Source organism: Python bivittatus, unplaced genomic scaffold (genome assembly GCF_059951505.1).
Source record: "Python bivittatus isolate LINGU-HERP-01145 unplaced genomic scaffold, Pbiv_v1 ctg000220_np1212, whole genome shotgun sequence".
Lineage (NCBI taxonomy): Eukaryota > Metazoa > Chordata > Lepidosauria > Squamata > Pythonidae > Python > Python bivittatus.
Window position 1 is genome coordinate 7,786,587 of NW_028277048.1, and position 15,655 is coordinate 7,802,241.

The 15,655-nt window shown below is 43.1% G+C and overlaps 1 protein-coding gene across 1 annotated transcript in view; it reads right to left on the minus strand.

Annotated features, from left to right (window-relative positions):
* Positions 1-3,563: 3,563 nt before the first annotated feature.
* The window catches only part of BCAP31 (B cell receptor associated protein 31), a 41,735-nt gene continuing 29,643 nt past the window's right edge, over positions 3,564-15,655 (minus strand). The window contains exons 7-8 of the mRNA XM_007420475.3: positions 11,569-11,669; positions 3,564-4,187 (exon numbers count right to left, since the gene is read on the minus strand). Coding sequence (XP_007420537.1) covers positions 4,149-4,187; positions 11,569-11,669 — 140 coding nt within the window. The 3' untranslated portion in view covers positions 3,564-4,148. The remainder of the gene's footprint in view (positions 4,188-11,568; positions 11,670-15,655) is intronic.

A 15,655-nucleotide genomic window follows, 5' to 3' on the forward strand; every position in this document is an offset into this window, starting at 1 on the left:
AAATCCATTGCACACTGAAACTTATGGTTCATTGCCTTGCCAAACACTGAGTCTTAAACTGAACGCCTTCTACCTTTTCCCTCCCACATAGAGAAGACTCAAATTAGAGCACAACATTCCCATAAAGCTCTTAATTTTTCTCCCTTGTTCACTAGGGGTAGCTGATACTGCAACTTCCATAACTGAGCCACACAACAAGAACTACGTCTCCCAGTTCTGCATTGTGCCATTCTTCCACTTGGTGCCTGGGGTGACCGCACAGCTCACCCACAGCCTACCATCCAGGGAGAGCACAACAGAAGGCCTTCAGGCTCGCACACATTCTTGGCTGCTGAAGGCCAAGGGAGCTGCCAGCGGTAAGAAATGTACAGCTGCTGACCCAGGATGGTATCAATCCCCAGCCCCTTAGCTCCCTGACGTCCTTGTGCCAGGCACAAGCTGTTCTAACAGAAAGGCAGCTTCTCCAGCAATTCAACACACAATGAGCCAGGGTTCAATCTTCTGATCTTCCGGGACGGGAGCTGCAGATGCTGAGTCCCCTCTTCTATTTCTAGGCAGAGGGACAGAGAAATAAGCTTGTTCCCTGGGATTGTCACCATAAACATAGTGGTTTGTTTGTGAATCAGGAAGGGGAGAAGGGGTAACAAATGGGGAGAGCAGCAAAGGGGGTGGAGGAAGAGGCAGGGCTAAGGTCACCGTTATGGATGTGAACGTGGGAGACAAGAAGAATGAAGAGAGCTCAGAAGCCAGAACTGCAGCCTGTATTTTGAGGGCAGGAAGGGCTAAAGATAAACAGAAACAGGATTATTTTTTAAATGTCCACTCCCATCAAACATGCTCCTTAATACATCCATTTTTCAGAGAGGGAAGAAACACCTCCTGCAGTTTGAAAAAGCAAAGCGAGTCTCCCTGCTCCCGGGCTGCAGGCCAGGCTTCTCCTCCTAGGGAGAGAAAGAACAGGCCTGCAATTGAGAATACTCTCCTGCTTTGCCAGGAAAAGGTTTTAAGGTTTGTGACTTCTGGCCGGGGTACTGCTTGCACCATGATAAATCACCTGGCAGGGCCTGGGAAAACAGATCAACTTGCACACAGATACAATCAGAATGATGAGAGTCTCCAAAACTTTCCACTGGAGTTGTGCGTTTTGGAAGACCGGGTAGCTCTCCTGCGGTGCTGCTGCGCCGAGCCCCAGGGCTACCATTTCCTGCAAGCAGAAGTTATTCGTTAAACCGACCCTGTGTTTTCAGGAGGGTGTGTTAGGGCAGGTCCTTGGGGGACTTAGCATTATGAAAATGCAGCAAAGGTAGGAACATTCCCTTCTGCTGAAACCCTCACGTGACTGATATTTGACAACGGAAAACAAAGAGGATGAAGACTACCACTCAGGAATCCTGACCAGGTGCTCTTAAGATGCTTAAGTTCAGATCAAATCTAGGAGACACCAGCAAGGCCCCCTCTAAGTCAACATAGTCTATACTTCTATATACAGGTAGAGTGATATCCCTTTAAAGACAAGAGGTCAAACTAATCCTGTTTCAGACGTCAGCCAATATCGAGGACAACCCCCTTGGGCTTAAAGTCAAGGATAACTCTTTGACTTCTAATATCCTGATTATTATCCTTAGCTTTGCTCAATCTCCAGATGTGTGAGGATCTACATAACTCCAAATCCCCAGGCAATACAGCTGTTGTCTTACATACTTGCTATGAGAGAGTAAGTGCACCTGACCCACTGATTTTTCTGAAATACTGTCTCAAATACTGCGGAATGAAGCATGGCTATAAATGGCACTCTTAGTTAGGGAATCGTAGTTCTAGAACTTCTGTACCACAGAAACTCAAGGGAAGTTTCTTTCAAAGACACAGTTGAAGGCTTCATTATTACTACTTTTTAAAGACCTCATAAAGGCTACCAGAATTGGATGGGACACAAATAAACCCATGCATCCTGAAGAAGTTCCTAGTCCCTCAGGTATATCTGAGGGAACTTTTTATCTCCTTATTCATTGGGTTTGAACCCATCAGCCTGCTTGGGCAGACCCATAACTGCAGAAGGGAAACTTCTAGGAAAAAGCTTTCGTAATGTTTTCCATTGCTTGAATACTTTTTGGGCAGGAGCAATCTGCTAAACACATGACAGCCCAAGTGATTAATCAGGGCAATCAACAGAGCCATCATGCTCATCTAAAACAAAGGTGGGCAACTTTTGGTAGCCCTTGGAGAATATCTATTTTCACCAGCAGAGATCCATGGAGGACACAACACTAGACAAGGCAAGGGTAGAATTTCAGCCTTACTGTTGGGAGTTGTGGAAGAGTAAATGTTACCGTGTTATTTATTACTCTTATTTCACATGTTTGCTCAAAATGGTGGAAAAGCAGGTTGCTTTTATTCAGGGATTAGCCACTAAATTTTAGCAGCATGACCTTGTAATTCTTCCAGTAGGCTTTTCATTTCCCTACAATTCACCCCATCACCAGTTATTCACGAGTTTTAACCCTATTTCCTTTTTACCTGTGACCTAGATAATGAGACTCAGGCTTGTACAATTTGTACAATGAGGCTTGTACAATTTGGATTACAAATTTGGATCCCCAAATTTTACAAATTCTGCAGATTCTGATGCCTTCCAGATTAGCCAACAGGAGAGGATGAGATTGGGAAGTGGTCCCATGTCCCATGTTTCTGCTCTAGGCCAGTTTCTCAACCTTGGAATTCAGGAAATTGAAGTCCACACCTCTTAAAGTTGCCAAGGTTGAGAAACACTGCTCTAGGCAGTACTACTGGGAAAGAACCAAATTGTGCTTTCTTTTGCCCTTCTCAGGAAAAGAAACAGAGCAAAAGATTCATATCACCTTCCCAGCACACCTTTTTTGTTTGTTGGTGTAAAGGCAGCTCTTTTATCCTGCATTCAGAAGCCCTGAATTCCCACCCCACCTATATGGGAGAATGTGTATTCCTGAGAGGAGAGTCTGTATTTTTCCTATCGAACTCCTTCCACTATGGCCTTAGTTAAATCCCTCAGTAGCAATTATCCCCACTCCCACCCTACCCAAGCTTTTGCCACCCCCCTTTTTTTTTTGCTCCACCTTTGCCAGAACTTCCAGAGTCCTGCTCTTGTTAGCCTGGGACTGAATCGCTTTCTTTGCTTACAGGCAATCGTGTCATCTGGGTGGCACCTAGCCAAAGACTATACAAAGACAAGTAGCCACTTGTGGCTCTGGGGCATGATTAATGGCTGGAGGGCCAAGTACAAAAGGACCAAGAACCAAGCCATGAATGTAACCTGGACAAGACCCAGACTTTGGGTTACAAGATGACAACACAAACTGTGTGTCCAAGGCTGCCGGGTGTGATAAGGAGGAGGAGGGCAGATGCTTTTGATCTCTGAGGCAGTCAACAGGGATGGTTTTGAGTTTAGTCAGGAAGAGCAGGCCAAGAACACCAGTGGCCCCACAGCTTTCACCTCAGAACACACCTTCAGGCCCACAAGGTAAAACATGTTTTCAGAGAGCGGAGATTCAGACACCACCACCCCAGTTTCACCAGAGAGCACACTGAGGAACCGTTCCAGAGATTTAATGAGAAGCTTTGTACAGTCACCTCATCTCAAATATTAAAAAAATGAGAGGGTATGGACATGCAGGCAATCTTTCTCCTTTCTGTTCAGGCACACAAACTCACTGTGAACTCTCCAGTTTTGGATGGCGTAGAAGACTGGCCAATGCATGGCAAAACAAATACAGCTGAAAGAGGCAGGCCCTGTTAAGAGCACATGCCGAGATAGCCAGGCAACCTCTCCAGCACAGTGCTAGGACATGCTGCTGGCTAGGGAAGTTCAGCCTCAACAGATTCTCCTTTTGCCCTCATCCCCTCTCCACCCCACCCCACCCCACCCCACCCCACCTCCTGGAAAGTCTCCCTGGGATACAGTGACAGGCATCAGTTATCCCTTGCCTAGAAAACAGCAGGTGCAATATAGACCACCATCTGCTCAAAAGCTATAGCGTCAGGGGGGTTCTTGGAGACAGGGCAGGAGTGGATAAGATGTGGGACAGAGGATTCAGTTAAGTCCCACCGCCAGAAAGAGACAAATGTACAGGAATCAGGAACAGGATGGAGACTGGGCAGTGCAACTGATACAGGAATCATTCATCCTTCTTGTCCTTTCGGCCTTCACAAGTTGCCTAAAGGAAACAAAGACAAAACATAGTGTTAGAACAAGAAAGACCTTGTCCTAGTTTACAGGGACACTGCCTGCAGTCGGATGTGTAAGACTGCATTTTGCATGGTTTATTCCACAATCTTTGTTAGTAAGGAAGAGGAACTGTGGTGCTCCACTCAGCACTGCAGACCCACTCCAAGACACAGGTGATCTAGTCAAGCTCCTATCTCAGTTTCTGAGACAATCTCAAGCACCACCCTACAGGCTTCCAAGCACACAAAGAGGCATTAAGAACTACCACCTTAACATCTTCAGAAAGCTGCATTCTACAGACATCAACACATTCGGTATTTGTTACACTTCTTCAGAATCACAACAGGAATACATGTGAGTTTAAAGTGTTCATAGAACTCCCCGACCAAGCGAGATAGCTAGTGGATACTCTGCAGCTAGAAACTAAATACAAGCCCACTGTCATTTCAGGCAGACAATGGGCCAGTCACAAGACTCTGCAAGCTGAAATATACACAACAGATTGACTCCCTGCTGGCCAATGATGCAAGGTCTCCATTCAAATCGTTGTCCTTTGTATGCTGCAAGGTCACGAGCTGTTCATTCTTGGGTACATCATTCAAATGTGTCACACTGGCTTGTCTCTATGACAATACATGCCCAATGCTAGTCATTGCAAACATGACCTATGAAAGTGGTGCTGCTGCAGAATACTCCCATCAGCATTTCCACAGCATTGCCAAACACACTGACAAGGCAGGATGGTTCAAAAATGAGTCAATGATAGGACTGTGAGTGTACAAATACCGCATTACCAGGCACAGAGGTTAACTTCTTGATCAAACCAGCTTTATTCCCCTCCTTAAAGCAAGTTTCTGGTCTTTACAGATTACAGGTGTCATCTACATATCACTTCCACACATGCAACCAAAAGTGTGGATCCAGTACGTAGACGACACCTTTGTGATAATAAAAAAGGAACAACTAGAGAAGACACATGAAACTATTAACGGAATAAAATTCACCAGAGAGGAAGAGAACAGCAACACGCTACCCTTCCTGGATATCCTCATCAGCAGAGGAAACAACAGCAAATTAGAAACCAAAGTTGATCGGAAGACAACCCACGCTAATCAAGTGCTCCATTACCAAAGTAACAACCCAACCTCCCACAAGAGGAGCTGTGTAAGGACATTATTCAAACAAGCACAAACGCACTGCAGCAACCCAGAACAGCAGAAAATGGAAACAGACCACTTATACAACATCATCCAACAAAATGGATATCCACAAAACTTTATCAAAAAGTACCTGACCACTCAACTTACTTACAGCACAACCAACACAAGCTATGAAAAGGATAACCCTGCCATACATCAGAAATGTCTCAGAAACTACCAACAGACTATTACAACCACATGGCATCTCCGTAGCTGGCAAACCAACTAAAGCCCTCCAAAACATCTTAAGCAAACCAAAAGACCCAGTAGCCCAAGAAGAAAAAACAGGAGTCATCTACAATATACAGTGTAAGGACTGTAACAACCACTATGTAGGATGGACAGGCAGAAGGCTAGCAGAGCGCATCCACGAGCACCAACTAGCAGTCAGAAGACACGATGAAAACTCCTTAATCTAACAACACATAGACAGACTTAATCATAGTTTTAACTGGGAAACCGTCAGCATCTTAGACCAAGCTAAATCCAAAAACGCAAGAGAATTCTTGGACGCCTGGTATTCAGACAAGGCAGCCATCAACAGGCACATAGAGATAAACAACATCTACACATTATTCAAAAGAGACAATAAAAAGGAAACAAAAGACCAGAACATCTCCTCACCAGCAATCATCACCCAGATAAGCAGAGACTAACACCAAGATTATCACCAGACAAACAATCAAGCAGTAAACAATACCCTAATCAAGGAACTACCAGAAGGAGAAAAAAATAAAACAAAACAAAACCCACACTCCCACCAACTCTGGCAGGGCATGCCACTGTATATATAAACAGAGAGCAAGCCCCATTCCATTCTAGCACTGAAGATGTTACCTAGCTGGGTAACGAAACATTTGCAAGAAAATAACCAAGCTCAGAGAACTCCAAGGACTCCACAGTTCAACCCTGAGCTACACATATTCTATTAGATTACAGAATGTAATTAATTGGCCTACACACAACTTGAACAGGAATGATGTCACATACATAGAAACATGTTGCTATATTCCAGTGGAGAATGGACTACATTTCTAAGAGGGAGATCCATGATTTATATAATTCTCTACTAGATGAAACTGCCATTAGTAATACAGAACATTCTAATCGTTGTATCCAAAGGATGAACCATGTTTTACAGTAAAAAAAAAAACAAAACCCTCAAACCTCAACAAATTTTGAACACTAATATTTAATGTTTATTTAATCAAAATAATTAATGTTTAATCAAAACAAGCACTAGCCCAATGTTCAAAATAAAAAATATATGCTCCAAGCACTTACAATAAACCTGTAATGTAGGTCAGTGTTATCCCCAGATGGCAGAGAGGGACCAAGACTAAGAGAGAGAAAGTAGTCCAACTGCTACTAAGTTCATGTCACAGATGAGATTCGGTCTGGAGACCTCCCAGTCTACAGAAGAGTCTCTTTGCTAATGTGCTACAATAGCTCACAGTCATCAAATCGTATTTGTGAAGCAGACCGTTCACCAGCCGCACCGTATGCAAATTCTACCAGATCAAGTTATCATATTAGAAATGGTGATTTTAAGATTAGTCCTTTTTACATGCTACTATATGCATGTCTCTGAACAACTCAGGCTTCCTTAACAATCCCTTTGAAGAATCTGAGAGGCTGCATTGAGACACACTTGCTGGATGACCAAAAACATTTCAGGCAACCCTACCTTTCCCAAGGGTTAAGCTCAGTCATGCCAGAACATGCTCAGCCCAGCAACTGCTCAAGAAGGCTAAAGCAGCGGCTGCTGAATTCTGCTTCTTGGCCAACAGTCTTATTCACACAACCTCTATGACCACTGCAACCTTACTCTGCAGGGAGATATTTATTTACATAGCCCAGTGTTGTCCAAACTTGGCCACTTTAAGATGAGTGGACTTCAACTCCCAGAATTCCCCAGCCAGCCATGCTGGCTGGGGAATTCTGGGAGTTGAAGTCCACTCATCTTAAAGTGACCAAGTTTGGACAACACTGACATAGCCCAAGGGGGCAGGAAGACCACCAGGCTCCATCTGGGAATGTTCCTATGCAACTTGGAGACAAGAAGGAACAGCCACTTGGATGGCTCATGGTGTTTCTTCCAAGTTAGTAGATAAGAGAGAAATAGGTGGCTACTGCATTTCAGGCAGCACCTTCGACCATACATCAACCCAACCAAAATCCAACTCTCATTACTCTTTCCCCCACCCAACCTCTAGAACACTGTGGAGTAACAGAAAGCTAACTAGGACACAATGCATAGTCAAAATATTAAAAAATATAAAAAATATTTAAAAAAATATAAAAAAAATAGACTAAAGCATAGTCAGTTTCGAGCATAGGGGCTATGAAGAAGAGAAATGTGAGTAAAAAAGAGAAAACATATTCCATAGGAGATATTCAGCTATTGCAGAAGGAATCTCTGTGAGGCCACATGTAGCTTCCTAACATTTTTAGTTCCCCCCTCTGGGCCACTCCAAATCAGCAGGCTCAAAAGGAACCCACACAACACGAATCAAGGAATTCTGCCAGGGCTGAGGCCAACCTCCTGCCTCTAGCCCAGTGTTGTCCAAACCTGGCCACTTTAAGATGAGTGGACTTCAACTCCCAGCATGGCTGGCTGGGGAATTCTGGGAGTTGAAATCCACTCATCTTAAAATGGCCAAGTTTGGACAACACTGGGCTAGCCAATACCATGGGTTGGTATTACAACAAACTAGCCCGTTTCATACATAACGCTAAGCCATTATGGCTCATTGGGATGTCCCAGTAAGGCTTTCTAGTCCCATGAAAGAAATAAGCATTTCCAAACTGCAGCAGACATCTCAGCGTTACGCATGAACCAACTATCTAGGAACAGTGCTGAATGGCACGTAAGTCGTGGGCACAACCAACCATATTCTGGGCAAGAGCCTCCTCCTGGAATCCCAAGAATACCTGCCATGCAAGGCCATTAAAAGCAGAGCAACGTTCCTCAGTGCTGCCAGTCTTCAAAGCCATTTGAGTAGCCACGCACAGCCCTATTTTTAGGCATCTGGCAAAGCAAAGCATCCCTCAGACCTGGCAGCCAAAACAGATGTGCTCTGGGACTACAAGGGAAGGAAGAAAATAATAACAGGTGGCCATAGCAGATACAGTCAAGACAGCAGCTGAAGAAGATCTGGAAAGAGGAGACATACAGAAAATGCATGTAAGAACCAGCTATGCTCACAGCAATCCTAATGATGCTGTCTTTGGGATGATGACATTCTGCAGGACTGAGTACTATACGGCTAGGGGGGGGGAAAGCCCTGCAAGTGATCTCATCTTAAGACTAAGAAGGCAACTGAGTGATGACCCCATGTACCTATACAAGTTTTACATCCTCCATAGTATCTGCAGAACCCCAGGTAACCCAAATCACTATGCCATACAGTAGCAGAGAACCAAGCCAATTAAAATGCTACATCTCCAACTCTGCTCAGCACATAACCTCAAACAATTCACACAAGCAAGGTCAAGACTCCTCCCGCCAGTGTAACTCTCAGGGAAAGCAGAGAATTCTAGCCAGGTCTGCCTGAGCTGCAAAAAAAGACGGAAACCTCCCAAAAGGATGCTTCCCAGAATGCAAGCTCTCTTGTCCAACAAGAACTATGATCATGACTGAGCCTTGCATCCCAGTGAAATGGGGGTGAGAGTGGAGAAGAATCCCACAAGTCTTTATTGGGAATAAAGCCTATCTCAATGCCTCATCTCAGGAATAGAGAAGAAAGAAAACAGGAATCATCTTCTTCAACTTTATCTTAAAGTTCTTGGTCCCCAAATAATGACAGAGTGAAGTTCTTCTATCTGAGTCAGGGCAGTAGCACAAAGACTACTTTCAAGCTACCATTATGGCCAACTGTCCAGCCGTTTGCTTCCCAATTTAAGCCTAGCCTCAGCATCTTCATTCCTCAACTTTTAAGCCTGTCCCTCTGCATGCTTTGCTCTCCCTCTGAGGACAAAAGAACGAACCTAACCCTGCTTCTCAGACTCTGCCTGCCTCATTCAGCTGCTTCCGTATGTACCTTACGGTTGTACTTCCCCACCCACTCACTTTTATCAGCTGCCAGGTGTGGCAGCATCTCATGACCTGCTTACGTGCTGCTACCAACACATAAGCAGGTGGATGTTTACTGGGCCAGATTCCCAGGCGCTCCCCACCAGGCTGTTCTGCAGCCAAGACTCTGCTGCATCGGTCTTCCTTCTAGCCGCTAGTGTGGGTTAGGTTACCATGGCAACAAAAGCCTGGGTTGTTTTTTTTAAAGCTCTTAGCAATGCTGGATGTGCAGTTTAACCTTGGCCAAAACCAACCCCTTTGAGAGAGAAAGAGAAGGGTTGGGAGGGATGAGCCTACAACATTTCACGGGTACAGGCAGGATTCACAGGACTCCCTGAAGAGGACAGGAAAAAAGTCTTCTGTAAGAGCTCCTTTTGGTCTTCTCTTCCTTTTAAACAAAAAACAAAAAACAAAAAAACAGCAACCCTTCTAGCTGCAAAGGGACTTGCTTTAGGGAACAGAAGGGAAGCGGGGCATTTGGAAGTCCCAATGCATGAGGAACGTTCCCCAGAAGGGGCCTGTAGAAGCTCTCTGTCTAAGCCACCCACTCCCAGAATTTGGGCTGTCTTGGTATCGGAGGAGTTGGCCTTCAACATATCTGGAGAGCATCAGGGTGCCTGACCTTGTCTGGGCTTGGAAGATCAGCTAAGTCACATCTGCTTGGCCTCTGGACAGAAGACCACTGCAGAATCCTAGAGTTTTAGGCTAGACCAGGAAGTTGAGCAAGATCCCAGTGGCAAGCCAATTCTATTCCCTAGGAAAGTGCACAGACTTCATTCGTGTCAGGCTCAGCTCAAAGGCATTTTACCTTGAAGTGGGTGAAGGCTAGCTGAGGACAAAGGGTGAAAACTCAGAAAGCAGAGCTGGGAAGTGACTTGGTTCTTAAAGGGGAAACTAAGGCAAAAGCAGGAATCTAGGGCTTCTGGGAGGCTCAGTCAGAGGGCTAACTGATACAGAGGGTTCCTAACTCTCAGTTCCCCTGAAACTTTGAAACTTTCAAGCCTGCATTCGTTTCCAGACACAGATGTAGTCACCAAAGGCTCCTTGTTGCTCTAGGAACAAGGAAGAATATTCATTTCCCACATGAGGATGACTGCAGGAAATCAAGGGGCAGGCATAAGGCAGAGAAAGCAATGCCATTTGGGATATCTATTACCCCCAATGGGTATAACAGATGTCTCAATAAACAATGGGTATTTAACACATTGCAATTGATAAGGTACTTGTAATCTCTCATGTGTAAACTACATCCACATTACCAACCATTACCATTATTTCCTCCTCCCTTTCCCCCTCATCCCAATTTAAATCTTGCATCACACTTTAAATTCTAGCCCACACCCTGCATCTGATAAGTGAGCTGCAATTCATTAAAGCTTATACCTTTTAATAAAATGTGTTAGTCAGAAAAGGTGCTACCAGACTCCTCCTGATTTTTGGCTACCGTAGACTAACACGGCTCTCCTCTTACAGTGTCCCCGTGGGTAGGTGCAGAACCAACCAGACAATCCAGCATTCTATAGATCCATCTAATTCTGCTCATGGTGTGCAAGAGAAACCGCATTCTCTGTGAGGGAGGACCTTTGCTGCAGCCTTTCTAGCATGCCTTCTCATCAATGGGTTGGATGGCAACCAGAATGGCTACAGGGGACTCTGGCTAGGAATGATGGGAGTTTGGTTTAGCTTCATCTACAACAGCCTTCCATAGGCTGGTGTGGAAGGCTGCTGTAGAGGCAGCTAGGGCAAAAACACTGTTGAGAAACTACTTATGAATTGGGGGAGGACAAGAATAAGAATCACATTTATCCCAAGAAGGAGCTACGACACAGCATTTTTGCTGGGCCCAGAGAACCTTGTATCACTGCTGCTGTCATCTGCCTATAATCCAGGTCCCACAGTCTTTGCAACAAATCAAACAAACAAACAGATCAAACAAACACTGACAATACTGGGGTCCTTAAAACTAAGCAAAGCTGGACTACAGCTTTGGAAGAGCCTAACCAGGCACTGAATATCCTCCTACAAATACCAGTACAGGCCTTCTCAAGTTGCTCCCATCTCCACATTCTTCCCACCCTGTTCATTCCCCTGGGCACCTGAAGTTTGGCATGTTCCTTCAGCAGTCTGTCATACTCCTCTGTCAATCCTTCAGCCTGTTTGCGCATAGCCAATGCCTCGTTGTCTGCCTTATTCAGGGCTGGGTGGAAAAGAGAGGAAAAGGTACATATCAGCACAGTTTCAGCATCTTCACACATCTAGTTATTGGAGCAAGCAAGGGTGCCAAGAATCCCTCACTAAAAATAGGTCATCCCAAACCACAGCTTCTTCCAGATCAAAAAAACAGCAGCCTGCCTGTCCTGTGTGGGCTTCCACAAACCGCCTCTTTCAATTTTCACAAAGCTCCTACAAGTAGAGGATTCAGGCGAGTAGCTGTGCCCAGCTATACAGGTGACTACTATGTTTGCACCAACTCATTACTTAATAACAGCCAATTAACTTGTCTTTTATCTAGGGTTGTAGAGCTGAGATAATTACATAAGGTTGGTTAGTTAGTTAGCTAGAATGTTTCTTCCCTGGTGAAGGTTTTATCCAGAACCAGCAAAAGTTGGGAGTTAACACTTCTGCCAAAAATCAAGATGAATTTTGAATGCAGTTACAGTGAGGTAAAGTTTGTGAACCCCATAATACTATCTTTAATCCTAGAGTACTGTGACCTATAATGTGATCGGCTTCACCTAAATCCTATAATAGATAAAGAGAGTCTGGTTAAACAAAACACAAAAAATGGTCTATTGTGCCATGTCTTTACCAAACACACTGAGGCAACATTCACTGTCTTTACTGGACAAAGTATGTGATGTCCTAGAATAGTCAGGTCTCTTAAGGGTTCCAGTTGTAATCAATAAGATGACAGCCAAGCATGAGTTTGAGGGGCCCTCTACTCTAAAAAAACCCCCACAGATCATCAGTCTGCTGTTCCTGAGATGAGTGAATCACACCCAAAGTGAATTCTGCAGATGTTAGAAAAGGAACTGAGATGCTCAAGAGGCTGAAAAGGGTTAGGGTCATTGCTAACCCTATAAAATCATTGTCAGTCTTTCTTTGGTCTCAATCAGTCTATGGCAAAGCAGATACTGTAGTGACAAATGGAGAAAATGCAACATCACTGTTACTCTTCCTAGGATTGACCTTCCAACAAAAATCACCACAAAAGCAAGGCATACTATATTCCAGGAGGTCAAAAAGAATCTCTGGGTAATGGCAAAAAAACTGTGGCCATTTTTGTATTGTCTGATGTCTTCCACATGGAAAACATTAAGAGTGATGGGCATGGAAGAACACCAAGGACAAAGTGTGTCTAAAATTTGCCTAAGACTACCTGGATGATCCTGCAGGCTATTAAAACCATGTTCTGCAGACAGATGAGACGAAAATGGAACTTATTAGCATTAATGAGAAACACTGTGTTTGGAGAAACCAAATACTGCATTCCAGCAAAAGAACCTCATTGCAACCATAAAGCATGGTGGTCTGAGCATCATGTTTGGAACTACTTTGCAAGCTATCCAGATCCTGAGGCTGCAATCTTTGAGGGAACAATAGATTCTAAATTGTACCAGCAATTCTACAGGGGAATATCAGGGCATCCATCCATGAGGTGAAGTTTAAACAAAGTAAGGTCAATAATTCCAACCACACAAGTAAATCTACCACAGAATGGCTGAAGCAGAAAACCTTTTGTATTTTGAGACGGCCAGATCAAAGCCCTGACCTTAAGCCAAGAACAGACTACTCAAAAATAGTTGAAGCACTTTGTAAAGAAGAATGGGCCAAACTATTTCCAAGTGAACATGTAGGACTGAGCAACAGGTATCGGAAACATTTGGCTGAACTAAATCTTAAGTTTTTCATACTTCTTCTAACACAGTGAATACCAGCCAAATATGTTTAAGAAAAAGATGACATGATACACTTTTCTGTATGTTTCTTGTTAAATCAAAATTTCTTTATACAATTTAGATGAAGCTCAGATCATACTGTAGGTCACAGTACTGCAGGATTATGGATAGTTCTAAATTGCTTACAAACTTTCTCTGAAATAAGAGAAATCACCATTGTGAAAGTCTGAAATAAGCAGTCAAAATCTAATTTTCAAAATGAGATGGAAAAGCATTACTATTTTAGTTATTTTAGAGATTTTTCTTTGCTTTTTCATAAATGAGATGGGAGTAGGGAGAGAGGAAGATAATGTAACCCATGACAATTGCCAATATGAACCAAGGGGTGGCTGTTCTACCAGATAATACTTCTTGTAGCATACTTGATAGAAAGTACTAGACCTAATATATCTCTTTTAGCCCAAAATGCTTTGGGTGTATAGTTAAGACGAAAGTTATTTCATATCTCCCTTCTAGGAGGGAGAGTAGAAGTGAAATAAGATTCTGAATCAACACTCTGCAGATTTTCAGTTTTGCACAGCATGGTAGATAATGGAAGTAGATCTCCCCAGCTTCTTCACATCTCTTTTTAACAATGTTACCTGCAATATTCAGACTAGTCTCAGGCTTTTTGACAAAGTTTTTATTGTGATACAGGTTTTTGTTTTCGAGTTTCTGCTTGATTGTTAATATTTGTTGCATATTACCCAGAACCCTCTGGGATGGAGTGGGTTGTAAGTAATGTTAAATAAATGAACATCTAAGTTAAATTTCCATGAGGGAGGTGAAATATGAAGTCCTAGTGAAGCCTTCAGCAATTCAATGCCTTCCAGGTAGGTTGGACTACAAGTCCCAGAATTCTCAGCAGCAAGGCTAAGACTAGCCTGGCTAGGAAGTTTGGGAGTTCACCTACCATTCACAGCCAATCTGTTGAGAGGGTGGAAATATCGTAATTTGAATAAGTTATTTGAACTGGAGCTTTTCTAGTTTGGATCCTGATTGGAAGGCAGCTCTCCTTAACTGTTCCAAGATTAGAATGCCCATCCTGCCTCACAGCACCAAGGACGAACATTGGAAATTTGCTACTCACTTGTGATTTTATGGGTTCCCTTCCTCTGAGGACGTGAAGGTGGTGAACAGAGCAATCTTGGATAAATTAAATTACTTAAAGTATGTGCCCTTGTGACTCTGGGGAAATCAAAACACTCCAACATCTCTTCCTTTACTGTAACTTCTACAAGGATCTTTGAAACAACAGTGTAACTCCCCTTTTACTGCAAGTGCTGGGGAAAATGGGTGATTTTTATATCTACTACTTCATTTCAGACTCAAATCGTGACATCACCCACACGGTAGCTAAATTTGTCACTGCAGCAGTTAAAACTAAGCAACAGTTAACTTCAGACTCAACCTGATAACTCAAAGTCTTTGGATCATTTTATTTTCCTTTCCTTTCCTTTCCTTTCCCTTCCTCCTCTTATATAACCCTAAATTATTACTGTATTATCAACAACAACTAAGTAGGTATTAACTGAGCATCATCAATTACACTCAAAGCCGGACCAGTTTGGTTAAGGAAAAAACGATAAAACCCTTCTTGAAAGACTGGAAATATATGGACTTTTTGTTGAAAGAAAAGACTGAATTGATATTTATGGATTTGGGGATTAAAAAGGGTTAAAAGAGAAGGGGAAGGGAATTATATAGTAAGGAGGAGGAGAAAAAGAGGGAGGGGAAAGAGTGAGATGGCAACTACTCGATGGAAAGAAGGGCAAAAGTCATAATTCTATATTTTATTTTTCTTTTTTCATACTTTTATTGTATTTAAAATTTTTAATTAAAAAATCAATTATACTCAAAATAGATAGAATTTTATTATTTAAGCATATACTTCTGCATTTTATCACATTTTGTTTTATCTAAATATTCTAATCTTATTTATATTAATATTTTAATATTTTACTAGTCTGCCATTCCGCCATATAGTATTGTACTTACTTAAGAGTTAAGCATTTCTTGCAATTCATGCTGCCTTACCTACTTTAAATAGGGCCTGGTACTCCAGCTCTTACCTGCTGTTTTGGTTTTTCCTCCTCTTTCTCCTCTCTTTTGTGTAAATTGCTTACCTCCCTGCATCCCACTCCCCGTTCCCCCCGTAACATTGTTGAGAATTGTACCTACATCTGGCTATTGACTGTAAAAAGGATTTGAATTTGAATATTTATATGCTGCCTTTCATAGAGGA